Source organism: Hippocampus zosterae, chromosome 15, assembly GCF_025434085.1.
Source record: "Hippocampus zosterae strain Florida chromosome 15, ASM2543408v3, whole genome shotgun sequence".
Lineage (NCBI taxonomy): Eukaryota > Metazoa > Chordata > Actinopteri > Syngnathiformes > Syngnathidae > Hippocampus > Hippocampus zosterae.
The window spans coordinates 6,471,838-6,498,480 of record NC_067465.1 but is presented as its reverse complement, the minus strand read 5'-3'; the positions used below and the strand labels follow the sequence as shown (position 1 = coordinate 6,498,480).

Sequence of the window (26,643 nt, the reverse complement as noted above, 5' to 3'; positions counted from 1 at the left end):
GTGCAACGTCACGCAACAATGTAGCCAAATCAGGATTTATTTGGGAGGGGGCGGAATAGAAAAAGTTTTGCAATTTGAACTCAACAGAAAAAAAATCATAATAAAGACAGTTGAATACCATATTGCTCGTACATCTGCAGATGAGAGTGCGACGATAAAATGTGTGCTAAAAACATCAATGCTAGCTTGTAGCTAACTTGACTGCTGTTATTTTTAGTCCAGTGTGGATATCCAAATAAATGAAATTTGAATGCAAGGCAACGGTCAGCCGGATGACGGCGGTTCATGTAAACGGGGGAAAACGGCGACACAAACGTCCTGTTCAGTCATAGGAAACATTTCAGCAAAGTGCGACATTTACAGGAAATCCATCTTCTCACTTGATAAACGATGCGTGTGCAACATCTCAGACAGCATTTCACACAGGCAGAGCAGAGAAGAGATGAAACGCTGTACTGTTGTTACCTTTTCCTAACATAGGAATCAAACTTTTAACGGAGATGAAATAAAATTTCAACTGACAATTAGAAATCTATGTTGTCCATTTTATCTTGATGTGGAAATACTGACTGGTGGAAGGAATTTGAGTTGAAAAGATCAAGAAAAACAAAGAAATCATCCAGAGTTTGTTGTGAAATTCAGCCTCGCTGACTTGCCTAAAATGCCCCGCGCACACTCGTCTCCAGCAATTCTACCTTGAAGCGGTCATGAACGGATGGCGTCAGTCCGTCTCCTCTGGCCTGCAGTCCGTTGCCACTGATGGAGGATTCATGACGTTGATGGTCTGCCCTTCTTTGAGCCTCAAAACGGCCAGCTTCACACTCCATCTACAGGGAGTAACACAACCGTGTGGGTCGTTTAGCCTTTGGCTCAGGTGCCGTCTGCCAAGGGTTTGGGCTTTTATGTTGGCTATACGACATGATCATCTCGAGACATACTTAATAATCTCATGCGTAGCAATACAGTGAGCAGAGGATTGATAAATGACATTGGTGACCGCTCACCATTATTCAATTGCAAATACAGCAAAATATACACAACTGTGCCGGAGTTGAGCGCTCCACAGTTCCGTGTGTCCGGGGAGTCATTTCCCGACATCGGTCATCGTCACGGTAACCCCGCCCCATGACGTCGTCGGTGCCAGAGTCTTCTGGAACCGACAAATAACCGGGGCCGGCTGAAGCACCCGTCTCAAGCACCGGAGCTAGAGCCAATTTGGGCGGTGGAAAAACAAAGAACCGGTGCTAACTCTGGCCCGGAACTGACATGAGCACAAGCGCGGTGGCAAAGTGCCATGAATCAAGAGAATGTGCATACCTGTTGGTGATTGGGTCCCTGATGGAAGATGTATATAAATAGCCACTAGCCTTTGACCCAGTCACGGGGATCTTTACCTGCAAAACCATTGACACTCCATTGAATATGTACAGTGCTCAACACAATGATTAAACCTCCAAATGATATGCTGCCAAACCAAGAGTTTCCTGTCAGAGCCAGTATTTTCTATTGCGGCGTTTCCCAAATTGTAATTTGATTTTTTTTAAACTGCAAATTGCTCAATTTCGCATCATAATCATTACTCTATCATCATTTATCCATCTTTTTTCTAATACGCTTCTCCTCACGAGGGATGCGGGTGTGCTGGAGCAACCATTTGCGCTCACAATCACACCCAGGGACAATTTCGAGTGTTCTATAAACCTCCCAAAATACAAAAAGGCAACATTATGAGACATATCATTATTATTCATAGAATTGCATTAACAGCGATAACTAAAATCAAGGCATTGCCTTGAGCTAATTAATATTAATGCTGGAAAGAATAAATACATACTGTAAATCAATGAAAAACAGTACATACCTGTGCTGTTTGCTGGTCGATTCGATTTTCTCTGTCAGTCAGATGAATGTTGTGAATTTTTAACGGTGGGGCGCCCAAATTCTCCATGGCAATCGGACACGATTCCAACTTCTGCAAAGCCAATTTGTGGTAGTCCGACTCTGCAAATTTCTCTTCAGTGGTACAAAATGCGGAAAAAATTAGAACGTTTATCATTTGAAACAGTTACTGAGAGGCATTTTTATTGCCCCGAAATTTGAGGTGGCGCTTCCCATTTATTTTATTGATGTTGCGTGACTCCGAAAAATCCAGCATGTGCGAATTGTTAGCAATACGAAAGTCAATAATCAATATATCACAGATGGTCAACTGAATTAATGGGAGCTCGAATGGAGGGCTCTTGTGCAAAAAAAAAAAAAATTAACATTCAAGGATTGCTAAAGAATGTTGCCCTTATTTTGGTCAAGTCTCCTATGACTTGTGGGTAATATGATTCCGGCTGAGGGGTCCTGGATGCGGACTCAGCTGAAGTGTGGAACAAGTGCGCAAAAGGGGCGGGGCTATAGAGTAGATTGGAGAATTGGGACACCCTATCATACAGGGCCTACACAGTCGCAGCCTCGACGGAAATGCACAATTGACGGCCACAAGGGTAGAAGTGTGGCTTTGGGGATTGTGACTCCGTTGACAGCAAGTAGCAAAAAGGCTGCCCCCTGAGATGAATACTAACGGGTGAATCTTGCTGCTTAATTAATATTCCACAAATGCGATATTAATAGGAATGCTGTATTTATGCTAGTATTACTGTACAGACGTTTTTTTTTACTTGACGACCCCTTTAGATTGTTCGCAGGGCCACTCAGAGTGCGAGCGAGGTATCAATATGCTCTAGTGCAGTGTGAAAGAAACAAGAAACAAATTATTTCACGTCTTCTGTTGCAGTCTGCACTACTGTGTGTCTGCAGATGTCCAGATCTAGATGACCTGTCCGAAACCACCTCACCCAGTAATACAATCCTATACTCACTCTGCATCAGGTAGTACATGGTGCCAATCCCACCCCCTGTGAACAAGGTGGCGAATATGGTAAGCTGTTGCAGTTTGATGGTTGGAACCCTCATTTTCTGTGGCAAGAAAAACAGAAAGAAAGGATGTGCATACGACTCTTTCTATGGTGGTGCAGTGATGCGTTTGTGAAATGTTGCTTCGAGTACCTTTGTCAACACACGCGTTTCCCAAATAAAAAGGGTCCTCTTTCCATTAATCTTCTTTTGCGGTGGTACCAAGAAATTTGGGACGAGGAAAATAGCCAGAAGGAAACGAAAGGAAAATGTTGGCGGCTGTGGGGAAGGGAAACATACTGTACTGTACAATCTAACTGCCCTTCGAAATAGGTTGCCAGTCACTCATTCACACCTTCACGGAGAAGTGCCTTTACTTAACTCAGGCGAATGAACGACTCGACTATTTGACAAAGGTTAAAGTTAATTTAAAGTCACAATCATTTCTTGACAGACATGTCCACATTTTGAATTATTGTTGATTCACAGCGCCGCTAAACGTTATTCGACACGTTTACCTTGCCATTCATCAGGCGAAAGCGACGAAGGACAAGCTTGCTGTCGCAACTTGCTTGCTGTCGCAACTTCCGTAAACGTAATTCATTGGGTGCGCTTCATTCCTCTTTTTTTCTTTTCTGTGACTCTCCATTGAGAAGGGAGGGTACTTTCTTGTCAAGAGAGGTCTCAAAATATGCAACGGATCGTTTTAGCCCTGTTAATTGTCGACATTGATGTATAGAAGGGTTTGGGAAGGGGTGGGCGGTATATTTTATAGTAGCAGTAAAACCAACTAGGAATACCAATTTCTCTTTTTTCCATCGCGAGGAGAATCCACCAAGTCTGGGGAGAAAAAAATACTTCCTTCGAGCCGGATTTGAACCAGCGACCTAAGGATGCCAACGGAAACCTCTACAGTCCTCCGCTCTACCAACTGAGCTATCGAAGGACAACTACCGTTCTTCCATATAAATATTTAAATTATTTTTTATCATAGGCAGGGAGGCAAATTTAAGCAATCTTATCTCTACCTAACAGCCGAAAGTGAGTGTGGGTGTGGCTGTGGGTGGGACTGAATTGATCTCCAAAAACAAACACGGGCTTTTCGAACGTCGGTGAAAAAAAAATCACACGGGGTACAGACTTCCATCGTGAAAGGGTAAGTACAATTTCACTTCAACATTAACTTGCCTGTCAGGTTTCTAATGGTAATTCGTTTAACCCCGTTTCCAAGACTCCCTTTCGTAAGCGAGGGACAATTTCAGCCTTCACATAGAGCAAAATTGCTTCCGTTGACCAGCCGTGTTGTCAGAGCTCGTGCGCCGTGTCTCCAGAAGTACAACAATGTACGAGTCCATCTGTGAGCGTTGCTAAGCAACTGCGGGGAACGCCGCGCGGTACATTTTGCTCATAAGGACGGTCGCGACCTCAATTAGCTTCCAACGGTACGTCGTAGCGAAGGCCTTTTCACTACAGTACTGTGTGGGAAAATCTGGTCCTTGTCAGGAAGTTTACGTTATAAATGTGTTATTCGCGAGCAAAATCGGCAAATAGATATTGAATTGCATGAAATCGGGACTTTGAAATGTGAACGTGGTAGGGGTGGAAACGTGGTCAACGGAGTACGTTGAAATGAGGCTCGACTGTATGAATAAATGCTCAACCGGCTTCCCATAGCACGCTGCAGTTAAGGGGTGTGGCCTCTCTGGCCCGCAAAAAAAAAAAAAAGAAAAAAAGAGAAGCAGAAGAGCGAGCTAGCTTAGTGCTGTTTCATAACACTCCGCCGCGCATAACACCGGCTAAGGTCGGAGTGTCGACAAGCAGGTGAGGAACACAGAATGAAAACTTTGCGATGTTTCGAATGTACTGAGTGGGTGGACAACACACGCACGCACAAACTTAACACGTTCGATATTCCATCAATGTTGAAAAAACCTAACGTCCTCATCAACATCGTGCAAATATTTTTTTCCCAGATCCCAATTAGAATTTGTCGAACACCAGCACTACTATCAGGATCAATGATACCAATTAAATTCCTTAACAAAGTTCTCTTCATTACATTAGGGGGTTAAGGTGCCCTTTGGTTGCAATCGCCAATTCACTGCAGGCTTGGGCCAGCATGATGTGGTTCACTCAGCAAAACAAGAGCCATGCATGAGACGATTTGCACGTTCATTGATCAAAAGTGGAACCTTAACACCGATGTCTCTCGGTCTGTCCTTTTCTCTCATTTTTTTTCCTCACAGGGATGATGTTTGGAGCTGTAGTGGTGGGCATCGGCACAGCAGGCAGGGTGAGGATCAGAGACATATTGGCTCCGCTGCCAGGTAGTTCTGCTGAAAAACTCGCCGTCAAAGGATTCATCTCCAGGTCAGTGTCTTTTACACATTCCACCAACGTGCGAACCGCTTTTAATACAAGCCCGTGAACTCAATATGACATATGGCATGGTGACGCATTATGTCATGAGTCAATGACATTGTCATCGTTATTGTTCTGTTCATCTTTTTATCAACAGGAGAAGTCTAGACAGTCAGCAAGGAGTGAGACCAATTTCAGTCGAAGAGGCTCTGAGCAGAGAAGACATTGATGTGGCGTTCATCTGCACCGAGAATACATCACATGAGCATGATGTCAGGTACCACTTTTAAATGTTTCTGATTACGATTTAGGCTTTATGACATTTGTCTATTCAATACGAGATACTTGACTTATCCATCCATCCATCCATCCACCCTGTACGTAAGCGAATTAGACCCAATGATGGTCATTTTGTAGATAACTGAAAGAATGTTGGATGTTAGAAAGGGGTGGTTGCATCATTGTGGGAGTGGTCACAGCCAACTACAGTCATGGCCAATCAAAGCAACTCCTCTCATTCATTTTACATGCAAACATGCAGCGTGCTAGTCATGCCTGTGGCACGCACATCTGCACTCCTGAGTACTTGTAGAACCACATTGTTTCATGCCTCCGTGCCCAAAACTGCCGCCAAGTGGGATGATTTATTTAATGATGATGATGATTACTTAACCGCAAAGTCATCTGATCTGATTGAATGAGGGCTCTTCAAACAAATGAGCACAACTGATTTGAATAATTTGTTCAAGGTCACCTTTGAGTTTTGTGCACTCCACTAGTTCCTGATCTTTTCCTGTTTCGCCAGAACTTTTTTGCAAGCAGGGAAACATGTCTGCGTGGAGTATCCCATGACGCTGAGCTACAAAACTGCTGTGGAGCTCTGGAATTTGGCGCAGGATAAAGGTGATATTCATGTGTGACTGAGTGTACAGGGAAAACAAACTAATCTTGAAACTTACCTCACCATTGATTTATCAACTGAGAGGTGTTTATCAAGACCCCCCCCCACCCATAAAAATTGCTCAGTGTGTCAAATTCCCGAGGCATAGTCGACACTAAATGATTGTGACATTTAATCTTGCGGCATTTATTCGTTTAACCTTTAATGATCTAAATAAGGCAAATGAGAGCCAATTCTTATTTGGCAGGAAGCAGCATCAAAGCCAAAATTTAACGTGAAACAGTTTAAAGTGGAGTTTATTTTGTTCTTAGCAAATGTGTTGTTAGTCAACGCTGTGCTTAAAATCTGATCTACTTGTGTGTGTGTGTGTGTGTGTCTCTGTTTTAGGGGTGATCCTACATGAGGAGCACATTGAACTTTTTTCAGAAGATTACAAAGGGCTGAAGAGGGCGGTGCAAGGGAAAACTTTGCAGGAGGGAACGCTCCATTTTACAGGTTACGGTTACATCGGTACCACCGCTCCTCTTTTTATGTGCCTTGTAATCAGGCTTCATATTGCAACACCAGATGAAATTATCGACCAGCCTGATTATCGGTGCCGATATTCGGCCTCTGCCTTTTTGGGAAATCTAACTGCCCATAAGAGATTTGTTTAAAACAGTGTCAACTATTTATTTCAATTCATAAGAGATGTTTCTGGGAAGTCTGTGCATCTTTTATTTTTGTTTGAGTTCAATGCTGAGCGGTTCAGTTATTTTGTAATTTGGGAAAACTTAATTGACTGTAGAAAACTGAAGGGAGCCATTTACTTAGGACCCTGGGAGCTTTGTAGAATTTAAAAACAAATATATTTTTTGTTGATTTAAATAAATAAATACAAATTGTGCAACTCTGAAGACAAGCCATCTCAACAAAGTCAAAAGTTGGGAGATTTTTTTTTTACCCCAATATTTTCCCTTTTACTGAAAATATCAAATATGGGTGATCGTCCTCCTTCACTATTAAAAATCTGGATCGGTAACCCCCCCCCCACACACACACACCCCCAATAAATAAATAAAATAACATTGATCTCTGTCATTACCATCCCCGTCTCTTTTTTTCTAGGTGGAGTTCTGAAGCCAGGATTTGGGTTTCTTGCATTTTGTGGCATCGCCCGTCTCACCTGGTTGGTTGAGTTGTTTGGTGAGCTCTCCGTGATCGCAGCAACCGTGGAACAAGACGTGGGCAACAACTACAGCAAGATGACTGCAAAAATGCAAACTGCTGACAAAAAGTGAGAGAGATCTTATTCTTCCAGAAGAACGTTGACCCTGTAAAATTGAGAATGGTGATGGGAATCGGTTTCCATGGAAAGTTATAGTATCTCACCACACTGATGAGATACTATCGGGGCCAACAGTGTTTCAATATAAATAGCACAAAGAATACATTAGTACAAGGGTGTCCAAACTGCCGCCTTGGGGCCAGTTACGGCCCGCCAGCCAGTCTTCAGCGACCAATTAGGAAAAAAAAATTGACATGGGCCACAAGGTTAGTTGAAAAATGATTAAGGTACACAGAGTGAGAAGGGAGGGTAGTATTAGTACAAATACATTTGTTTATATATTCCATTTTTCTGTCGGCGGCCCTCCAACGAAAAAGTTTGGCGAGCTGCATGAGGAGATGCATAAGGAGAAACAGAAGGGAAGAAAATGTGAACTTTGAATTCACCTTTGCCTTTTTAGACCTTTGACTTGGATTGAGGAGCGAGGACCAGGATTCCCAAGAAGCAAGAGCGTCAACTTTCAATTTGAGTCCGGGCCGCCGCTAACTGAAATTCCTCCCTCGCCCGGAGGGGCAGTGGGCCTTTTCATGCAAGACCTGATCAAATTCTCCTCCAAGCTAATGGGCCAAATGAGCTCAGAAGATCTCCACAAAGAGAAAAGGAGGATCCTCCACTCCTTAGAACTGGCAGAGAAAATACGACAACTGTGCCAGAAATAAACGTGTTTCCCCACATTGTCCATCGTGACATTGACTTTGTCTATCGTGCAATTGATTTATTTATTGTTGTTTTTTTCAAAAGCCGTGCTCCCAAATGTTAAGTTGGGGGTGAGAATAATTTTGTCCAGTCGTTTTGGGGAGTTCTGAGTGGAATCATTAGATGTGGCTTTTTATGCCGTTCCGTTTCAAACAATAGGAAATAGAAAGGGAATATCAAAGCATTGTTCTTTGCGACAATTTCCTGGGAGAAGTGGTGCATTATTTGGCTTTTTTTTAAAAGATGTTTATTGTCTCATAATACAAAGTAGAAAAATAATTAAAAGAATGCATTGCAAAATGGAGGCTTTTATAAAACAAACATTTCAATACGGTGTGCTCTGTTTAGTAGCACAGGACAGACTTCCTGATTAAAAAGTACCCCAAAAATCAAAGTGACGACCATACTTTTTCTGTCCGTACTCGATGGATTGAGACCCAATCTCCAACTCCAACAGAAATAAGAAGCATTTAGGTGTCAGACTTGATCAAACTGCCAAAATACGCGGTTATGGTCTTCAGCTTGTTGTTGAGGAAATTCTGCTCTACCTCCACCTTTCCTCCTGGACCAGCCAGAGAGGCGATCTGTGGGCAAATTGACAGACACACACCGTTATAGGCGCCGTCAAGCGTCAACAGGTTTTCCCCAGAATTTGTCGGTTATCATGACGCAAAGGCCATTAAATGCTCCGAGGAATATAGTTGACATTTGCAAAGTCCATATTTAGAGCACTTCTGAGTAGAATACAGCGCAATTGCCAATTTACACCTCCAACAAGGAGCACTGCTACATGAATACAGCGATCCCTCGCCACTTAGCGTCATTGCGGGAAGACGCCTCGTTTCAGGTTGAGGCGCGCGAGCGCTTTTACGACATGTCGAACAAAGAGCTGACGTGACTCTGAGGCTACTCAAACAAGGCGCGTGATTGGTTCCCGGCGCGGCATCGACCAATGAGAGCATGAGTGGAGTGTCCTTTAGCGCGGGGCTTTCCGAACCGCTAAAAACAAGGGATTGCTGTATCTCTCTAGCAGAGTCAAACTAAATTTTAACTTCATGTTATCATTGTACAGATTGTTTCATATGGCACGACGTATCAAATCGGACGATATTTTACTGCTGCACCTGATGCTTTGGGTGTAAAAGACTTCGATTTGATGGCCATAGCATCTGCATATTGCAGATGGCTTTTTTAAAAAGACAAAACTTTTTTTTTTTAAAAAGTACAAACTAATATATATATATATATATAAGATTCTGACCTGATTCATGTCTGCGTTGCGAGGTAAGAAGTACACGATGTTGTCGGAGATTTGTTTGGCCAGATGGAAAATCTGAAACGTGACTCGAGTTAAGGGCAGAAACCAATACAGTACAAACATATCATGAATTCACCCAAACTGCTTCATACTACTCACTCGGGGTGTGTATCTCTCCAATAAATGACAATCCGATTCGTACCTCGAGCCACCGGTGTGATTCGTTTCATGTTTGGATTCAGTGGGATTCTATTTGGCTTTTTTCTCTCACTCCCTCTTCAGAATTAGTTACAAATTTTAGATCCCTTGACAGCACCAAAATATAGACACACACACAGGTCCACCTCAATGATAAAGGAGTGTACGTGAAACCCAAAGATAAAAGGATATCCATCTGGGTCCATCATGGTCTTGATGTCAAAGACCTCAGCAGTTAGGTAATCTGGTCCTCCCCAGGGGGGCGACAAGAAGACAACGTCGCCGCAGAGACGAGGCGCCAGCTGAAGGAAGTCCCCTTGCAGGAACTCGATTTGATTGGCGACGCCATAAACGGTAGCGTTGTGGCGCGCCAGGTCCAGACGTATCGGGTCGATGTCAACGGCGATGACTGAGAGTAAAACACAGGACGAGAGCATGTATATCGATCTTTGATCACAGCTCCTCCCCCTCAGAATAACCAAAAAGCGACTTATTTTCCAGATCAGTGAGAAAAGGCACGAGGCTACTTCCTGTTCAGTAGCTTATTAACAAATGCCAACATCTACGCGCTTGCCTGGGGCCTTTTGTCATTTTAGCACCATCCTGTGCTCCGCCCTGTGGCGACAGCAAGAAAACCAGTGTGAAAAGGGCTATATTCAAATAAATCAATAAATTTGGGAGGGGGGGATATTCCTGTGCATTTCTGACTGCTTATTCCATATGGCACATCGCAACATCATTCAGGAAAACTAAATGGCAAAGTACGCAAAAGCTCAGTCGGTTTCACACGTGTCGCTCCATGTTGGGCGGTCCTAAAGATTATGAATGACCCCAAAGCAACGCAAGAGCTTCTAAAGGTAACAAACACAAGAAAAAAAATCTAAAAAACGATAAAAAAAGCAAAGTCCTTCATTGATCAACTTATTATTGAGACGCTTTTGTCTTATAGCGATAGGGATGATACAACTAAAGGCAGAGTCCCAATAAGCAGAATCCAAATGCTGCTTCAGTCAAGGGTCCGCAAAAAAAAAAAAAAATGCTGCCTTAAATTAACGCTGCCCATTATTCCGAACTTCTAGATAAGAGTTGGCCGGGTTACTGACGAGTCTCCCCAAAAAAACGATCCCCTGGAACGTGGCCGTTTGCAATCCATGACGGTCTAAGGCAAAACTACATTATTACCACTGTATTATAAGTTATCGACATATATAGAGAGCGATTTTTTTTAACCTCTTTTCCCAGTGAGTGCAAATTGGATGGCGTTTCCTCCGACTCCGCAGAAGGCGTCAATGATCAGCTGAGTGTTCGAAAAGCCCGCCTCCACTCTGAGGGCGATGTGCTCAGCAATCTTCTCCGGCGTCACAGAGAACCAGCCCTCTGTAACACGCAACAACGTTACAGATAAGCGTCCACCCCAACCTCAACGCAACTTTGTTTATTGAGCCTCTCAAAATAACCGCAGTGGCATACCGAGTGATGAACGTCAAGTCAAAAGAGCCAAAACAAACAAACAAAAAAAGCCCTCAAACAGTTCAAAGAATGCCGAGTGGAAAGCCGGAGAATAAAAAAAAGGTGCGTTAAGACGAGTTTGAAAGACCTCTGTCCAGTTTGATTCCTTCGTCAAAGCGAGAGAAGAGTCTGTAGCGCTGAGCCCAGTATTTGGCCAGGTCCGGTTCTGCCGCCATGTCTGCCGGGATCTGCTGCTTCCTCCTTCGCTTACTCTTCTTCTTTGGCTTTTTGGAGTCTTTCACATTCCAAAACACACGATCAGAAATGAGTTTGCATCCTTCAGAATACACAAAAGTTACAATCAGGATGATTCCTTTGATGTCTAAAGTGTTTTGTGTGAGACGATTCAAGGTTGCTGACCTTCCTCCTTCATCTTACGGGGATTTTGTGTTTAGGGTGTATAAAGCAAAGCCCGGAAGGATGCGGTTGGAGAACTTTGGTGTGGAATAACCGAACACACAAAGCAATGAGCTGAACTTCTGAAGACGATTTTAGAGCCGATATCATCAACCGCCGGGTCTGCGTGGGTTTTCTCCGGGTGCTCCGGTTTCCTCCCACATTCCAAAAACATGCATGGCAGACTGATTGGGCACTCTAAATTGTCCCTAGGTGTGAGCGTGGATGGTTGTTCGTCTATGTGTGCCCTGCGATTGACTGGCAACCAAATCAGGGTGTCCCCCGCCTATGGCCCGGAGACGGCTGGGATGGGCTCCAGCACCCCCCGCGACCCTAGTGAGGATCAAGCGGTACGGAAGATGAATGAATGGATGAATGATGAATCATCAACCGGCCCCGGTCACATGCAACATCAATGAAGTCAGACTTGTCAAATGCTCCGAATAACAATAACGAGAGCTTTGGAGACAGGTCTAAATTCGAAATAGTAGATCCAGTTGTGTGCTCACCGCCGTTGTCCGCAGGTCTGTCGGGCAAAAGAAAGTCAGGGACTTCCAAGCATTCCAGCTGCCTTTTGGGCTCTTCCCTCCGACAGCCCCGAGCGATGTCATCCTCGGGGTCCGGCGAAGCAGGACTCTCCTCTTCCATCCATCGACTGCTCCTGCCATCATTTGTCTGCGTTGAAGCTGGAATTTCCTCAGAGAGCGCGCCGCTTTGTTCAAGCCCTTCTTGCTCGCTTAGAGTCTGATGTGCCTCACTCTGAATGTTCTCGAGAAAGTTTTGAACCTGTGGAAAGCAAGCCGGCGCGGTCTTATTTTTAGTTCTTTTATTCAACCCCCCCAGCCCCCACCCCCTCCGACACACTGGACTCTGCGACTTCTCTCTATTTCAAATGATCATTCGATTGGATGGCGTCTTAAAAGAAATTTCACAGAGACGTGTTCAAATAAGCGGCAAGACAGATTTCGCTACCTTTTGGAGGGCGGTGCTGCACTGCGGCTCTGCTCCATCTTCGTCCGTCTCGGTGAATCTGATGTGTTTGTTTACGCTGCCGCCGCTTCTCTTGGGGCACCAACGCCTCGGACGCTTCTCACCCGATCTTTCTTTAAAGTTAAAGACGCTATCGAACCTGCGAAAACAGGTGGAACGAAATTATGATGAGTCACAGAGGATTTGATGGATGAAAACAAACATGGCAAAAGAAAGAAAAGGAAAAAAAAATGTGCAACGTAGCGGGACGCACATTGATTCCGGGTTGTGTTTGAGTCCAAGTCTGCTCCAGGCTTCATCACATGTGAGATTTGGGTTCTCCTCCACATCTAATTCATGACTGCAGAGAAAATGAAAAGAAGTCCATCAGCGAAGGTCTTCTTGACGAGATACGACGCACGCAGGATGTAACATGGCAAAGTAAATGTTCAAAGTCACCTGCGTTTGACTTTACTCGGTCCTCCACTCAAGAAGGGCTTTTCACCGTCACCGTCATCATCTTCCCCATTTGATACGTGATTTGTAGAAGCCACATGCATATTGATGCTGCCAGCAGCCTGCGGGGAATCTAAATAAATAAACAAAATAAAAACAGACTTGCTGATATATGAATCGATTTAACACTTGCCTTTGACTCGCGCGCAACATTAATTTCAACAAAATCCCATAAAAAGGAGACTCGGTCAATATTTCAATCTTGCATACACTTACGTAGAGCGGTAAATACATCATTGTTCATACGTTTTTTTTCCCTCACACCATCTCCTACCATCTAAAATACAAACAACTGAAATCCAGCAACAATTGACCGATTCCTGATCACCGATCGAAGGGATATTGTTAAATGGTCATCCCTAATTCAACAGGAAGATCTTTATTCCCTTTTGGTTTGTATCCAAGTGTAAAATCCTGAACAGGGTGTAGCTCCCGCACGTGTATGCAAAATGTTATTTGCGTGCTCTCCCTGCGGTCATGTGTAACCCAGTTGTCATTGACCTTCTCCCCGTTCAAGGTTGGAAACCGGCAAACCAAAACAGCCTCCTTTCCACTGGACAAAATTTATTTCTTTTTTTATTTTTCCAATATTTGGTACATTAAGAAATGTCCACCTGGTTCGGTTGAAAAAAAAATATTCACATTCTTCTTCTGTTTTAATTCTTCAATTCACGGGTGAGCTATTTTTAGAACAGAACAGCATTCTACTCATGTTGTTCTTGCGGGCTAATTAGAACCCACTTAAGATTGTTACTTTATTCTTTTTTTTTTAGGACAACGCCCATTCATTGAAACGGCAAAAAAAAAAAAAAAAAAAAAAAGGGCATCCGTGTGATTTTCGCAAACCGTAAACACTTTCGGTTGAGAGCTATAACAATTTTTGGGGGCCACGTGACATGATTATGAAACGATGTCGGCTATTACCTGCGTGTTGCGTTCCATCCTGCTGTGAGGAGACGTTTGCTTTCTTGCCGCGGTTTCCCCCATCGGAGGGCTCGGAAAGACAGTCCGTATCGGAACGCCGTCTGGTTGTTCCAGAGTCGTCAGTGATGTTCCCGCTTGCCTCCAAAGTGCAGTTCTTTTCAATGAGATCATTTAAAACCTCAACGTCAGCACTGTTTTGATCTAGTCGTTCCCCTGAGCGCTTCCCTTTGCCTCCATTCGTCCCCTCGTCCGCAGTTTCTTCCAAGGTGGCGTCCCCCTCATGAGATAAGTCAACGGTCCAGCCCTGCGCTGCCCAGTACGAGTATTGCTCCCAATAGTGATAATACGTGTCTGCGGCGTGTCGATCCCAGGCGGCCATTTTGTTGGGGTCGTCCCACGGGGCTGTCACACTTGGGGAATCCTCTGAAGACGGCAACTCATCGCCATGTTTCTCCACCCAGCTGTTCCACAGAAGCGCTTCACCTTGTTGAGCTTTGGCAGACACAGATGAAGGACGTGACAGATATCCAGGACTGAGAGAGTTTCGTTAGGCTGATAATCAAGAGCTGTAGGCATACGACGGGACTTTGCGCAACCTCGCGAGAAAACAGTCAAAGAGATTCGGAACAACGCTCCTCAATGCACAATCGCGAGGAAATTAGTAATTTCATCATCGAAGGGCCATAAGAACAACAGAAGGCTCCGAGAACTGATTTTTATTTACGATGACTAAAATCCTAACAAAAGGCCATACAGTTGTGCATTTCGTGTGTCCAGTTGTGCTTCAGGCTGGCTAAATGGCTGCCTGATATCATTTGATCCAAAATATTTAGACGTGCTTCTCGTTCAATAAGGAATTCAAAGGCGTTTCTCAAAAGGTATTTTAGCATCAGCCTTACCCCAGTACGTCTCCCAGCCGGCATCATTGGCAGATGGAGTTTCAACTGCTTCACCCAGGGTCTTTGTCTTCAGTTCTTCTTCCGGGTAAACATAAACTTGGTAAACATATAAATCATAACACTGCCCTTTGTGGCATGATTGTTTTCTTGCCTGGGAGGAGTTTATGGTAAGCTCCTTCAATTGGCCTTTGAAACGTGCGCTGACTGGAATGCTTTTGTTCGACTTGAGTTTGCATAATTAATGATGGCGCAACCACCATGCTCAATTGCTAGCGCGAGAACCCGTGGGACAAGAAAATAAGCCAACTATCATTATGGACCATGAAGGGCCGTCAACAAAGACTGTTCCTTCGGCCTATATTATTGCCTTTGAGAAGCATGCTTGTCCTATTAACCTTCTTTGGGTAACGCATCTACAGTCATATGCTGTACTAAAGAATAAAACTGCACTAAAGAGAGCATTCCATACCCACACATGTTGGGTTATAAGCTTGCCCGGTTTAAAAAAAAAATCTATGAAAAGAAAAAAGTTATGCCTATTCGCATTACCTTTGTCAGTACATTGTGAATCCTCCTGGTCCTCCTCAGGAAATTCTGTCTGATAAGTAACTGGTTGCTTGGTAGCGCTCTTCCCCTGCCACGTGATCAAAAGTATCATTCAGATATGTCATGACTACTCATGCCTCTGATCATACTGACATGGTCTGAGAAGAAACAGAGGGGCACAGTATTCACACTTCTATTGTCAATCAGGAAAAAGTACCTGTTTACGCTGGCTGGAAGAGCTGGCAAAAGCTAGAGGCAGGCCCATGCTAGACATTAGCTGAGCCTCTTCATCCAAAAACGCAACTTCCTCATCACTCTCCTCTTCATTTTCCGCTTCTAAGGACAAGGGAATGAGGTGACGTGATTGAAATCTAGCGAGTCAATGAGTCATTCTTGCGTTTTCATCCGGGCGATTTGAAAGACACGGGCAATTAGGGAACACCCATTGAAAGGTCGAGAACAAGACACCGTTGTACTCATAACTTAAAACAAAAAACAATATTGAAATATCTAAAATAACTAACCTTGGATTGCAGCATCTGCCTGGTCAGGTGAGAGAAGTCGATTATCTGACCGATACAGCTCTCGATCACTAAGAGGGAGCAGACAAAAGGACAGTGAACTACGCATCGAACCAATTTGTAAACAGCAACTAGCGCGCTTGTTTCCGAATTATTTCAATCGGACATGGGCAAAGCTCACTCACTGCACAAACGCTCTGGAGCAGCAACAGTGGATGATTTCTTCGGATGTATGCCTTCTGCTGATGAAAATATCAGCCACAACCTTAACAGTGCTCTTTTCCAGCATCATGACAGAAACCGCGCGTTCATTTGGCTTTGTCAATCCGATATCTAATGATACTTATCTACGATTCGAGCATGCTCAGATTCTTTCCGCTTCTTGAGTGTCCCGGAAGCTTCCGGCAACAAACCTTCAGAATAAAAGTGATCTCTACGTTTGTGATCTGTGGCCGTGATGCTACTCACACCGTTTGGATGTCTATCGACATATATTCAAACGCTGTTCTTCACATTCAACCAAACAACCCATTCTGTATTTTATTATATGGATAATACATGAACCTTTGTTAATGTTCGAGTTTCGCTTTTATTCAACGGAACTAGTTGGTCTGAAAATCGTGACGTCAACGGACCAATTTCTGTGTTACACACAAAGCGTCCTGGACCCGTAATTACCAATAGGGCTTTTTAAAAATATAAATGTCGTTGCACAGAATAGCATTTTAATCAATGACCCTAAGAAACAGAGTATCCAACCACGGTAATATTTTATTCATTCATCCTGCGCCTTGGTTGCGCGAACTTCATTTCAGAACGTTATAAGTGCGTAAACAGGACGGCATCACTGGACCGCCGTTGTTGTTGTTGTTATTCCCCGGTAATATCGAAGAAGTAACTCTTTTTCGTTTCTCTTCTCTGCGAATCTCTCTACCAATTCTACCAAGCTAACACCCTTGTAAACATTCAAAACACGTCTGTCATGTGAGCCAATGCTGTGGGAAAATTGTAACCACGCGGCAATGACCTCAACCTTCTCTTTTTATCGTGAAAAGTGTCTTCCTCTCCTGAGCGCTCCACCTAAACCTCGAATTGAATATGCTTCTTTTACCTAGTTGGCTTGGTTCTCGTAGCAAATGCCATCCAAGCTACATCAATTGAGTGATCCAGAGTGCTGCATCTCCAGTGACTGACAGACAGTTAAAGGAGGATGTCAAATGCAGGGAACCAATCATGTCTGATGGTCGCTGAGGACACAGTCGCCTTCCTAGTAAGACTTTCCCAAGCTCTTCCGTGGCACACTCCATTATTACATTACCCCTTGGACTGTTTGCAACAAACAGAAGTCCACAGAGGCAGCCTCTCGATACATTTCGTGATGGTCATTGTATTTCTTTCACAAAGAGAGAGCTGCCAACACTCTTGTCTGTGTTTACAACGTAGACGTCTCTGTAGATACATAAGAAACTGAAGAGCTGTTAAGCCGTGTTTTATTTTGGATTTGCACGCCGACACCGTCCTTGCTGTCTCCACAAACCTTTTCACAGGTTTGTGGCTTTCATGCCTTGGAGGAATGGCTTGGCCTCGGTCAGCTGGAGGACTACCTGAGTGTTTTGGAATACCTATTGTGGGTCTTCACCCCTCTGGCTATCGTCTTTATCCTGCCCTTCCTCATCGTCATCCTCCTGTATCTCTCGATACTTTTTCTTCACGTCTATAAGGTGCGCAAAAACAATGTGACGTCTGACTGGATTTGACGTTTTTCACTCAGTTTCACGCACCCGCGTTTGCCTTTTTTTCTGACAGCTTCAACACCAAATTCGGATCTGAATCCTTTGCCGCACTGTCTCAAAGAAATACTGTCTCATTGTTTAAATAAAGCGATGGAAATTGAAAAAATGTCCCCCCCCCCATCCAAGTAATAAATGCTTGATGAGCAAAATTAAGATGAGTCGTTTTAGAAATCGGTAGCATTGACCCGATGTGGCTTCTCGCACCTATTTTAAAGACAAAAAATGTCTTTTCTCATGTGAAGGATGCAATTATTATTTTCACCTGTTTTTTTATGTCTCGTGCCAAAAATGAGGGATTAAAAAAAATTGTTTTCTTTTTGAACAAGTTTGGTATGAATCTCAGTCGCACGGGCTAATCATGTGACTGGGAGGTTGCAATGCTGCCTTTGTTTTGCAGGTTTGTCCCATCCCAGCTGTCAAATGGCGGTGTTGTCACTAACCCAGTTTGCAACTTTTATCTTCTAACAGAGGAAGAATCAGTTGAGAGAGGCATACTGCAACAACCTATGGGATGGAGCCAGAAAGACCCTGGCAACTCTGTGGGACGGACACGGCGCCATATGGCACGGTAGGATGACACGGGGTGGAAATTATCGACGGGAACGTCGCGGACGCGCTGGAGTCGATCCCGGCAGGTCTCCAGCACCGCGCCCGTTCCGCTCTGGTTTCTGAACACGCAAAAGCATTTAAAATTAGAGTTCCATCGGGCTTTCAAAACAAAGAACCATTTCACCACACGGACTCGAACGAGGTCACGAATTGAGGAATGTTGCGGTCGTGCCGCGTGAAGGTACACGCTTTCTCCCCGTTTCCGTCGTCTTGACCAAGTCGGGTCCTTTCCTTGGCACCAGGCTACGAGATCCACGGCATGGACAAGATCCCCGACAAGGGGCCGGCGCTCATCGTGTACTATCACGGAGCCATTCCCATTGATTACTACTACTTCTTGGCCAATGTCATTCTCCAGAAAGGACGGACCTGCCACTCGGTCGCTGACCACTTCCTTTTCAAAATACCAGGTACGCGCCATCTCTGACAGACGCAACGTTGACACGAGTGCTGAAGACTCTTCTGTGACGGTTTCCTGTATTTGGTAGCGTTCGTTCGTGCTTTGATTTGCCCTTGTCACTTTCTTGGATCCAATCGAGTGGCGTTTTGAATTCTTTGGGTGTTTTTGGTCCCTCTAGGGTTCAAATTGTTGTTGGAGGTGTTCAGTGTGATGCACGGTCCCCAGGAGGAGTGTGTGCAGGCACTGAAGAATGGCCACCTGTTGGCCATCTCTCCGGGAGGTGTGAGGGAGGCTTTGTTCAGCGATGAGACTTACCCTCTTCTTTGGGGCAAACGCAAAGGCTTCGCCCAAGTCGCCATCGACTCGCAAGTGGTGCGGCATTTTCCCGCCAAGTCTCACATGGTTTACATCCGTCACATATGACGCATTCATTTACTTGCAATCACGTGACGACATTTTTTTTTTTTTTTTGCGTCTTCCACGCCTTTTCACAAATTGGTAACGAGCCCAAGAGAAAAATGCCAACGACAATAGTAAAAAGCCACAAAGTATTCTTGGGATGTAGACGCTCGGCCTCCGGTTTGATCGGATAGAAGATGATCGTCTTTCCGCTTTCTCCGCCCACAGTGTGTCGTACTTTCCGTTTCAGGCCATCATTCCAATGTTTACCCAAAATGTCAGAGAAGGCTTCAGATCGCTGGGAACGCTGAGTGAGTGCCCATTCAACCGTCGCGCTCCAATTATCGCGCCATCAATTCTTGGATTCACCGGCAGCCATTTCACTCTGACGATTTGGAAAAAGAAGCTCTTTTGATTGCAAATTTGAAGATTCAATTCATCGGTTAAAAAAAAAAACATTTATGAATGAGTTAACTGTGGTCAATATTATTGCTTAAATGGGCTTCCGTTGTTGTTTTTCCACCCATGTTCTGATCCTGTGTGTCTTTTGTGGCCAGGATTTTTCCGTTGGCTGTATGAGACCTTTCGTCTTCCTATAGCTCCCATCTACGGCGGATTCCCAGTGAAGTTCCGGACATTCCTTGGCGAGCCGATCCCCTACGACCCCAACATTACCGCTTTGGAGCTGGCAGAAAAAGTACGCTCGCAACACATTTTGTTTTCAACATTTGGCAAAGCGCGGTCTGAGATTGGCACACATATGTCACGCTTGTTTAGCGCGACTGCAGCCAGACATTTTTCCAATTGTAAATTCTCGCGCTGCGAATTTTTTTTCAGATGACACCAATTGTAAATACGTGCCACAGATGATGAGTCCTTTTGAGACGACAGTGTACATGTTTTTGGGTCCTTTTCTCTGCAGGTAAAGCAGGCTGTGCAGTCCCTCATAGACAAACACCAGCAGATCCCAGGGAACGTTCTGAGAGCCCTTCTGGACAGATTCCGCTCCAAATACAAAAGGGAATAGCCTCTGCATCCGTCAGCTATCCATTCGGCAGCGGGAACGTGCATTCGACTCCAGAAGGATGACGTCGAAGCGGAAAGTGCTTTGGCGACGCAAGTCAACTTTTCTCACGCGCCGCCGAAGACTTGAGACATTTGCTGCGGGTGCAGTTTCGGTGCTAAACACGACTGGTCACTGCGTACGTTTGCTCGCTTTATACATATTCCCAAAACGAGACTTCTTGAAGGGTCTTGGACGTCTTTTTTTAAAAATTTTTGTCTAATTTGCTACATTTTTTGCCTAATTTGCTCCTGCCAGCGTCCTGTGTGGCAGCAGTCTCCCATTGTTTTATGAATGTGTGTGTCATTTTCAGGATTTCTAAAGCACTTTGAGCACCATATGGGCTAGGTAAAGTGCTGTATATGTGGGGTCTGGTTTGTCATAATTGGAAATTTGTTGTTTCACCGATTGTTTGATAACAGTGTCCTGGCTGCTTTAAATGTACATGTGAAGTCTATTTAACTGATTTTAATGAGACAAACTGAATAGGGCACTTTTAAAATGGAATAAAATTATTTTTTCAGGATGTTTTATTTTTCGTTACATTGCTCCATTTAATGGAACTGATTTTTTTTCTTGCTTCATCCGAGATCATTTTTACATGTCGCTCGGCAGAGATAAAGTCTGGCTTTAAACCGTGGTCATTATTACGTGAGAATGCGTGATATTCCATCAACGTGTAAGTTGAGGGGTTCATTGTTTTTCAGTGGATGGCTCTTCTTTACGAATGACAAAAGGAGAGATGCAATCCTTCAATGCAGTTTATTAAAAGGAGAAAGAAAAAAACCGTCTACAAGAAAAAAAAACGTCTGCACCTCCAAACGGATGAACGAGAACACGACCCCCTTTCAGTACCGAAACACTTCCTGCTTCTCTTTAGCCAATCAGACGCAAGCAACATAAGAATGTTTCAATTATTATATTATTAACAATTATTACACAGGATATAATTTAGATAACTATAACATAAAATAATATAGTGCTCAAATATAAAATGAAAATAATGTTAACAAAATCTTACAAACGTATACAAATTGTATCGTTACATAATGAACAGATTACTGTTGGACGGCAATGCTCAAACTGGAATGGGTCGGCAAACAGGCAAGCCTCAAATTTACAATCCAATGTAAATATTTTGACCCACTCCATTTAAAAAGGATGTTAATTGGGGCGGCGGTGACCAAAATATTTGACCGAAGTCCTACTTTTCAAACAACTAACTTCCCGCGATCGACCCGTGACCTCACGTGCACTCACACACACGTGGTCCATGATGAGCAACAGCCCTAAGGGCCCCGAACATGAACGAAACCGAAAATATTAAGTTGATACAAGCGTTTGTGAGGTGGGGAAAAGGAAATTACTGCCTACCTTAGTGGGAGACCCGAGGCGGAGGCACCGGACGCACTTTCACAGGTGTTCACGATCGTGGATCACGTGGACCGTTTGAAAACGCTGCTTCCGGCACTCCAGATTCTCTTTCTTCCCAAGTGCCGTCGGCCAATTGTACACGTAACAAACTCTGAATAAGAATAATAATCAAAGAGAGCGCAGCAGGTCTGATGGCAAACTACAATTGCAGACGGCTGACCGCTAACAACTTCCGGTGATGCAGATCACGGGCCCACCGTATGTTAAACGTCACCTGCTTTTTTATTTTATTTTTGTTTTAAATACTCTTTTTTTAATGAAACTGCTTGGATGCTTTGGGTGAATTGCACACTAACATAAATATATACATTATTAATAAGACACACAAACAGACGCACAAATCCCCCCACCCAATTTCTCCCTCCACCCCTCGTGATCGACTTGGAGCAGTCCGCCGACTACCGTTCGACCGCGATCAACTATACATTGTAAAGTGATAAGAGCACATTGCAGATGTATTTTGCTTTGGCAGGTGTGCGCAATTTTTCAAAACAACGCAAAAGAAACTACTTGTATTGTGCTTAACTGAGTGAATAACTTTTCATGTAAAGTTAAAAAAAACAACACAAGACAGCACATTCTTTTCATATGAATAGAAAACAAACTGGGACTATAAAGTACTTTTAGGCGGACACCTACTCTTAAAGCAGAGGTTTTAATATTCATGCCAAAATGCTGTCAATTTGTCATTCTTCAAGGGCTGGATCTGCTCAAGTCGAGACCACCAGCTGTGAGCAAAGAAGTCCACTACCGTGCGGTGTGCCTTGAACTCACTGGCACATTATGACAAAACGTGTACATTTTTCCATTTTAAAATCAAACGCCATTTTAGAAGGCAAACTAACGGCGGCGTGAGGAGCGGCGCTCATATCCAGTGTTGATTGGATCCCAACAGTGTGGGGGCTCGGGGTGAAAGGATTCAAGGAAAAAGATCACACCAGTGGAAGCAACGGTTTTGATGGCACGAAGTGGGTGGATTAAAAACAACGTAGAGAAGCGAACAGTCTTTCTGCAATACGATAAAGCCTTGAAGATATTGTCCCTGTGTGTCCACTTGTCAAAGGGGGAGGAGTCAGCGGGGAAGAGCAACATTCACAATCATGCAAATCCACGGAGGACAAACGATGTGGCGCCGCCGCTCTTCCGAGACTAACTGAACCGAGCGTCGGCACGTAAACGGTACGCCGGACCATTTCATCGAGCTGCAAGTGTACACTGTATTGACGTAGGAGTCTGGCTCCCTGTGGCGGCCATGTTGGCTCTGTTGTCCAATTGTGGCTCGTCGCCCCAGGAGGTCTTTATCAGGTTTGTCGAGCGAATCCTCCGTAGACGACTGCTTCCAGGTGAGCGGCGGTGTCCGCTGGGGCTATCACTGTTTCTCGGGGTCCCACTTTGGCAGCTTCTGCAAGATGGCCTGATGGTCAACGCCGACAGTGGCCACCAGGCCTCCTTTGTTGAGAGGAGTCCCACTGTAGTCGATCTCCTCCCCCTTCAGAGTTGTCATGTGGCCCCCTAGCAGCCAAAGTTTCATGCGACTCGGTTAGCGTGCCGCCGTGCCTACTGTAACACACATTAGAAAGCCGCAACACAACCCAATCCAAAGCCACGGGGAGCTCAGATGGGCGTGGAAATGTCGGCGAGCCACTCTGAATTTGACCAGTTGAGTCAAAAATGGATTCTGTCGATTGGGAGTTTGAGCACCGAGCCATCGCAACAACATGAACTGTAGGGGGCCCTTTTACTTTGCCATTTTTGGAGACGTTTAAGCCAGAGGATCAAGTGTTTTCGTGTATGATGTCATGGACTGATGAGCAACTTTTTTTTGTTGGCTTTTTGATTTTGTTGGCAAGCTGACACACAACCAACCTTAACACTCTGCGAACAGTTATCCATCATTGAAGGCCTTACTGTATTTTATTATTTGAAATCTTCACATGAACGTGTTTTTCTGTCTGTAAGTGAATAACACGCATGTTCAAAATTTGCTCAACTAAATGTCTGCGCAGGAAAAATGCGGCGTAAATGTGACCGTTAGTTGAACATTTGGAGCTCGGCCGGCAGCTGCGAATGGATTGCATTGCCTCATCACAACATTTCACACTGAAAGGTAAAAAAAATCTTCATCAACTAGGCGCGTCGGGTTTTTGGGGACCGGCAATTTGAAATGGGGAGAGGGAGAGTTGAAGAGATTACCGTGCGCAGAGAGTAGGGCCGCACCAGCGCAGATGTCCCATTTCTTGATCATGGTGACGTGGACGTAAACGTCGGCTTGGTCTACGGGCTCTTTATCCGCCGAAGGCATCTGCAAGAGCGACAGGACCTTATACCCTGAAAGAGAGACGAGACCACCACGGTGAAGCTCGGAAGACTTTACAGATGCGCCGTACGTTGAATGGAATTTTTGACATGGCCTGCCTTGCATGGAAATACCAGAAAAACAAAAGGATTCAGTTTTGGGTCCCTTTGAAAAATATTTCATGATTGATGCCAACATCAACGTAAAAAAGCGTCTTACCTGCTCCTCCCGCTTCGATAATTGTGGTGCCGTTTCCAAAAGCGTCGTGAACGAAGTTTTTAACCTTCCCCGAGTGAGAGCGGGACACAATTACTTTCGGAGGGCTAACGCTATAAGACGAGCGAGGAGTCATATTGGATCCCTGATTCACAAGCGCCCAGGCTGCCGGAGAGATGACAAAGTGGGGTCAAGTTCAGGTCGTTATTTGTAGGACTCCTCTGTACTTTGACTTCGGTCATGTTATTCTAAAGAAACGCTACTTTTACTCGAGTACGGATTTGGGCTATACTACCCAGCTCATGCCAAAATCAACTGGGAGAGCCTGACGAGTTTGGACAACACACTTACCGGTGAAACCGGTGAATGGCTGGTGTATAACACCGATGACTGGTTTACCATTAACAGCGACGCAGACCATTGTCGTCACGTACTTGACCAAGGACTCTGGGAAGCAAAAAAAAAAATTCAAAAGAAGGGTGGTGGAGAGTAGATTTCAAGTGATTCTAGGATATCAACCGCAACAATTAGTACTAAATCGCGATACGTCCCAAACAGCAATATATAAGACTTTTATTTTCATGTCTGGTGTGAGCCCACCAAAACAGCGTTAAACCTATCAAATAAACACATGGTACAGTTAAAATCGACTTCTGAACATTACAATGCGTCCGGTGCATCTTATGTACGAATGGAAACAATTAAAAACAGACCAGATTGCACTGTTCCATAAAAGACAGTTCTCAAAAGCGAGCGGCAGATCGAAAGTTTTCTAGCTTGCGGGGTCCAGGGACCCAAGTTTGAGAATCATGGCTCCAAACCACGAGGAGACCGAACCTGTATATTCCTGCGTGGCATCCAAAGGATCGATCCACACAGTAACGCTCTCGGCGGGGACTTCTTTGTGTCCTTCGATCTTCTCCAGTATGTCTGCTGGAATGTCCCGACTCCACAATGCAGTGTTATCCACAGTGCTGTCATGTTCCTCACTGTTCACCTGGGGTGAGAAGGGAAACAACAAAACACACACACAAAGTTTACCGATTGGTGTGGAAAATACATATGGCACCAGTGTTTTTAGTTGACCAACAATCTATGTTCATAAAATGGATGAAACCACGACAACTGACTCACGAATGTTTAATTGTGCTATCAATAGTCGAGTCTCGAGCCTACCGGGAGTTTAAACTGTAAAAAACAAGCAAACGAACACAAAAGCATACCTTGATCTCTGGGAAGGTGTTCTTGACAAGATTGTACATTTTGCGATGCGAAAGCAAGTCTCCCATGGTCAGAAGCTCATCAGCCCCCTCCTTTGTCTTTCCCTTTGATTTCTCCTTCAGATTGTTTTCATCACGCACCTTCTTCACCTATTCAATAAAACACAACATTATGCATCGTGCTTGTCACTACCATAACCAACACAGTAGGGGTACTTTTTTTTAAGAAGTGAGGGATTGGGGGGTTGTTTTTAACCTCCTTGCCGCCAAGAACTGCAGCCTCCACCGATACAGCCAGAAGGTCTCTCAGATCGATGTTCCTCCTCTGGCTACAAAGAAAAATGGTGATCGTAAATTGGGCCAGATCAAGTCATTTTTATCTGAGGGGCATAATTTGTGGCATAAAGTGTTATGAGCAGCTGGGAGAGCACTGAACTGACATCCTGTTAAAGACACACCCATAGGGATACACAGTATTTGTTTTTGGCAAAGGAGAATTCGATATCGAGGTCGAACGTATGACGCTCCCCGCACCTCGCTTAAAACAACAAAACAGTACACTTGTTCATGGCATAGCTAGGGAGTCTAATCACCCCACTAGGACCTCGTAATCCTCCGATAAAATTAGATCGACCGGGATCATCGGGGCACAGCGACTTGTATTACGCGTATTAAAACAGTGGACGGGAGACTCACCTGAAAGCAGCCAGTCTGCTGGAGATGACCCCGGCGTAAAGGTGGTATAAAATGCCGAGCGCAAGAAGGCAAAAAACGGCCACGCCGAAAGGAGACAGACGAATACCCATCGGAGCCATAATGGCCAATATGTATCTTAGTGATGGGAGAAAAGCGAGCAATCGTTCACACGCTACGTGACGTGGCTATTACGGCCGATAGAGAGCCTTTAAATTGCCAGCTTCGTCGCACACGGACTAATTTGGGGGGATAGGCATGCGAAGCCGCTAGATGAATACCAGAACATACCAAATAAATTGTCAATGCAGTACTGTCCCCCCACCCCATAAAAAACAAGCTGTTATTCCATTTAGAGGTTCGATCGTTTAGCGCTAAACAAGACTTTACGGATCAAATTATTCTAACTTCCGACCGTGTCTTCCCTTTCATTGGACCAACTTCTTGCTCTGAAACCCGTAGAATCTAACCGTGGTTTCTGTCGTGTTGAACGTAGACCTGAACAATCCTGCCTCTGTTCACTAGTCTTCCTTTTCAACGACGACCAGGGTCAGATAACGCGACATCTCTTCCGGGTTGCTATTGACGTCATCACTGT

At 44.5% G+C, this 26,643-nt stretch overlaps 5 protein-coding genes and 1 non-coding gene across 14 annotated transcripts; 2 read left to right on the top strand and 4 right to left on the bottom strand.

Annotated features, from left to right (window-relative positions):
* Positions 1-46: 46 nt before the first annotated feature.
* On the bottom strand, positions 47-5,109 carry LOC127616980 (cytochrome c oxidase assembly factor 1 homolog). Of its 3 annotated transcripts, XM_052088838.1 has the most exons (6): positions 3,420-3,473; positions 3,055-3,180; positions 2,868-2,964; positions 1,862-2,013; positions 1,318-1,394; positions 47-827 (listed from the first exon to the last, which is right to left on the bottom strand). In XM_052088838.1, exons 1-6 carry the CDS (start codon positions 3,429-3,431, stop codon positions 722-724), a joined length of 570 nt encoding a protein of 189 aa, XP_051944798.1. In that variant the 5' UTR covers positions 3,432-3,473; the 3' UTR covers positions 47-721. The 3 variants fall into 3 exon arrangements, with proteins under 3 accessions (XP_051944798.1, XP_051944800.1, XP_051944799.1); XM_052088840.1 differs by lacking the exons at positions 3,055-3,180; positions 3,420-3,473 and adding an exon at positions 4,961-5,109; XM_052088839.1 differs by lacking the exon at positions 3,055-3,180 and having other exon boundaries at positions 3,420-3,465.
* On the top strand, positions 3,594-8,169 carry blvra (biliverdin reductase A). Of its 3 annotated transcripts, none has more exons than XM_052088837.1 (7): positions 3,594-3,804; positions 5,149-5,271; positions 5,420-5,539; positions 6,068-6,165; positions 6,551-6,658; positions 7,271-7,439; positions 7,891-8,169. In XM_052088837.1, the coding sequence occupies exons 2-7, from the start codon at positions 5,150-5,152 to the stop codon at positions 8,147-8,149; spliced, it is 876 nt and encodes a 291-aa protein (XP_051944797.1). In that variant the 5' UTR covers positions 3,594-3,804; position 5,149; the 3' UTR covers positions 8,150-8,169. The 3 variants fall into 3 exon arrangements, with proteins under 3 accessions (XP_051944797.1, XP_051944796.1, XP_051944795.1); XM_052088836.1 differs by lacking the exon at positions 3,594-3,804 and adding an exon at positions 3,888-4,057 and having other exon boundaries at positions 5,148-5,271; XM_052088835.1 differs by lacking the exon at positions 3,594-3,804 and adding an exon at positions 4,610-4,722 and having other exon boundaries at positions 5,148-5,271.
* On the bottom strand, positions 3,761-3,847 carry trnay-gua (transfer RNA tyrosine (anticodon GUA)). The gene is given in 2 exon segments: positions 3,761-3,796; positions 3,811-3,847. It is a non-coding gene; the product is annotated as a tRNA-Tyr (tRNA).
* Positions 7,258-16,334, bottom strand: tgs1 (trimethylguanosine synthase 1). Of its 4 annotated transcripts, none has more exons than XM_052088822.1 (15): positions 16,108-16,334; positions 15,926-15,993; positions 15,619-15,737; positions 15,405-15,489; positions 14,856-14,951; positions 13,957-14,448; positions 12,976-13,105; positions 12,791-12,877; positions 12,520-12,676; positions 12,057-12,333; positions 11,240-11,386; positions 10,873-11,019; positions 9,835-10,051; positions 9,448-9,526; positions 7,258-8,770 (listed from the first exon to the last, which is right to left on the bottom strand). In XM_052088822.1, the coding sequence occupies exons 1-15, from the start codon at positions 16,212-16,214 to the stop codon at positions 8,657-8,659; spliced, it is 2,322 nt and encodes a 773-aa protein (XP_051944782.1). In that variant the 5' UTR covers positions 16,215-16,334; the 3' UTR covers positions 7,258-8,656. The 4 variants fall into 4 exon arrangements, with proteins under 4 accessions (XP_051944782.1, XP_051944783.1, XP_051944784.1 ...); XM_052088823.1 differs by having other exon boundaries at positions 14,856-14,933; XM_052088824.1 differs by having other exon boundaries at positions 14,856-14,930.
* tmem68 (transmembrane protein 68) lies at positions 15,736-20,712 on the top strand. Of its 2 annotated transcripts, none has more exons than XM_052088834.1 (9): positions 15,736-15,952; positions 17,038-17,192; positions 17,470-17,643; positions 18,184-18,283; positions 18,567-18,734; positions 18,903-19,096; positions 19,374-19,434; positions 19,681-19,820; positions 20,046-20,712. In XM_052088834.1, the coding sequence occupies exons 2-9, from the start codon at positions 17,133-17,135 to the stop codon at positions 20,148-20,150; spliced, it is 1,002 nt and encodes a 333-aa protein (XP_051944794.1). In that variant the 5' UTR covers positions 15,736-15,952; positions 17,038-17,132; the 3' UTR covers positions 20,151-20,712. The 2 variants fall into 2 exon arrangements, with proteins under 2 accessions (XP_051944794.1, XP_051944793.1); XM_052088833.1 differs by lacking the exon at positions 15,736-15,952 and adding an exon at positions 16,396-16,685.
* Positions 20,713-22,259: 1,547 nt separating this feature from the next.
* bpnt2 (3'(2'), 5'-bisphosphate nucleotidase 2) lies at positions 22,260-26,622 on the bottom strand. The gene is made up of 8 exons (XM_052088832.1): positions 26,049-26,622; positions 25,609-25,681; positions 25,356-25,502; positions 24,970-25,129; positions 24,484-24,579; positions 24,136-24,297; positions 23,814-23,948; positions 22,260-23,132 (listed from the first exon to the last, which is right to left on the bottom strand). The coding sequence occupies exons 1-8, from the start codon at positions 26,165-26,167 to the stop codon at positions 22,990-22,992; spliced, it is 1,035 nt and encodes a 344-aa protein (XP_051944792.1). The 5' UTR covers positions 26,168-26,622; the 3' UTR covers positions 22,260-22,989.
* Positions 26,623-26,643: the final 21 nt, after the last annotated feature.

Excerpts from the sequence above, each read along its gene's own strand:
- bpnt2 (XM_052088832.1), bottom strand. The coding sequence starts at position 26,167 with ATGGCTCCGATGGGTATTCGTCTGTCTCCTTTCGGCGTGGCCGTTTTT. Across the intron at positions 25,682-26,048 it reads AGCAGACTGGCTGCTTTCAG|CCAGAGGAGGAACATCGATC; the intron begins GTGAGTCTCCCG and ends TTTTCTTTGTAG. Across the intron at positions 25,503-25,608 it reads CAGTTCTTGGCGGCAAGGAG|GTGAAGAAGGTGCGTGATGA; the intron begins GTTAAAAACAAC and ends TTTATTGAATAG.
- blvra (XM_052088837.1), top strand. The coding sequence starts at position 5,150 with ATGATGTTTGGAGCTGTAGTGGTGGGCATCGGCACAGCAGGCAGGGTG. Across the intron at positions 6,166-6,550 it reads GAATTTGGCGCAGGATAAAG|GGGTGATCCTACATGAGGAG; the intron begins GTGATATTCATG and ends TCTCTGTTTTAG. Across the intron at positions 6,659-7,270 it reads GGGAACGCTCCATTTTACAG|GTGGAGTTCTGAAGCCAGGA; the intron begins GTTACGGTTACA and ends CTTTTTTTCTAG.
- LOC127616980 (XM_052088838.1), bottom strand. Across the intron at positions 2,014-2,867 it reads CATGTACTACCTGATGCAGA|AGAAATTTGCAGAGTCGGAC; the intron begins GTGAGTATAGGA and ends GTACCACTGAAG. Across the intron at positions 828-1,317 it reads AGGGACCCAATCACCAACAG|ATGGAGTGTGAAGCTGGCCG; the intron begins GTATGCACATTC and ends TACTCCCTGTAG.
- tmem68 (XM_052088834.1), top strand. The coding sequence starts at position 17,133 with ATGTCAAATGCAGGGAACCAATCATGTCTGATGGTCGCTGAGGACACA. Across the intron at positions 19,435-19,680 it reads CAGATCGCTGGGAACGCTGA|GATTTTTCCGTTGGCTGTAT; the intron begins GTGAGTGCCCAT and ends TTTTGTGGCCAG. Across the intron at positions 19,821-20,045 it reads CTTTGGAGCTGGCAGAAAAA|GTAAAGCAGGCTGTGCAGTC; the intron begins GTACGCTCGCAA and ends TTTTCTCTGCAG.
- tgs1 (XM_052088822.1), bottom strand. The coding sequence starts at position 16,214 with ATGATGCTGGAAAAGAGCACTGTTAAGGTTGTGGCTGATATTTTCATC. Across the intron at positions 14,952-15,404 it reads TTCACAATGTACTGACAAAG|TTTATGTTTACCCGGAAGAA; the intron begins GTAATGCGAATA and ends ATGTTTACCAAG. Across the intron at positions 12,334-12,519 it reads GCAGCACCGCCCTCCAAAAG|GTTCAAAACTTTCTCGAGAA; the intron begins GTAGCGAAATCT and ends TGCTTTCCACAG.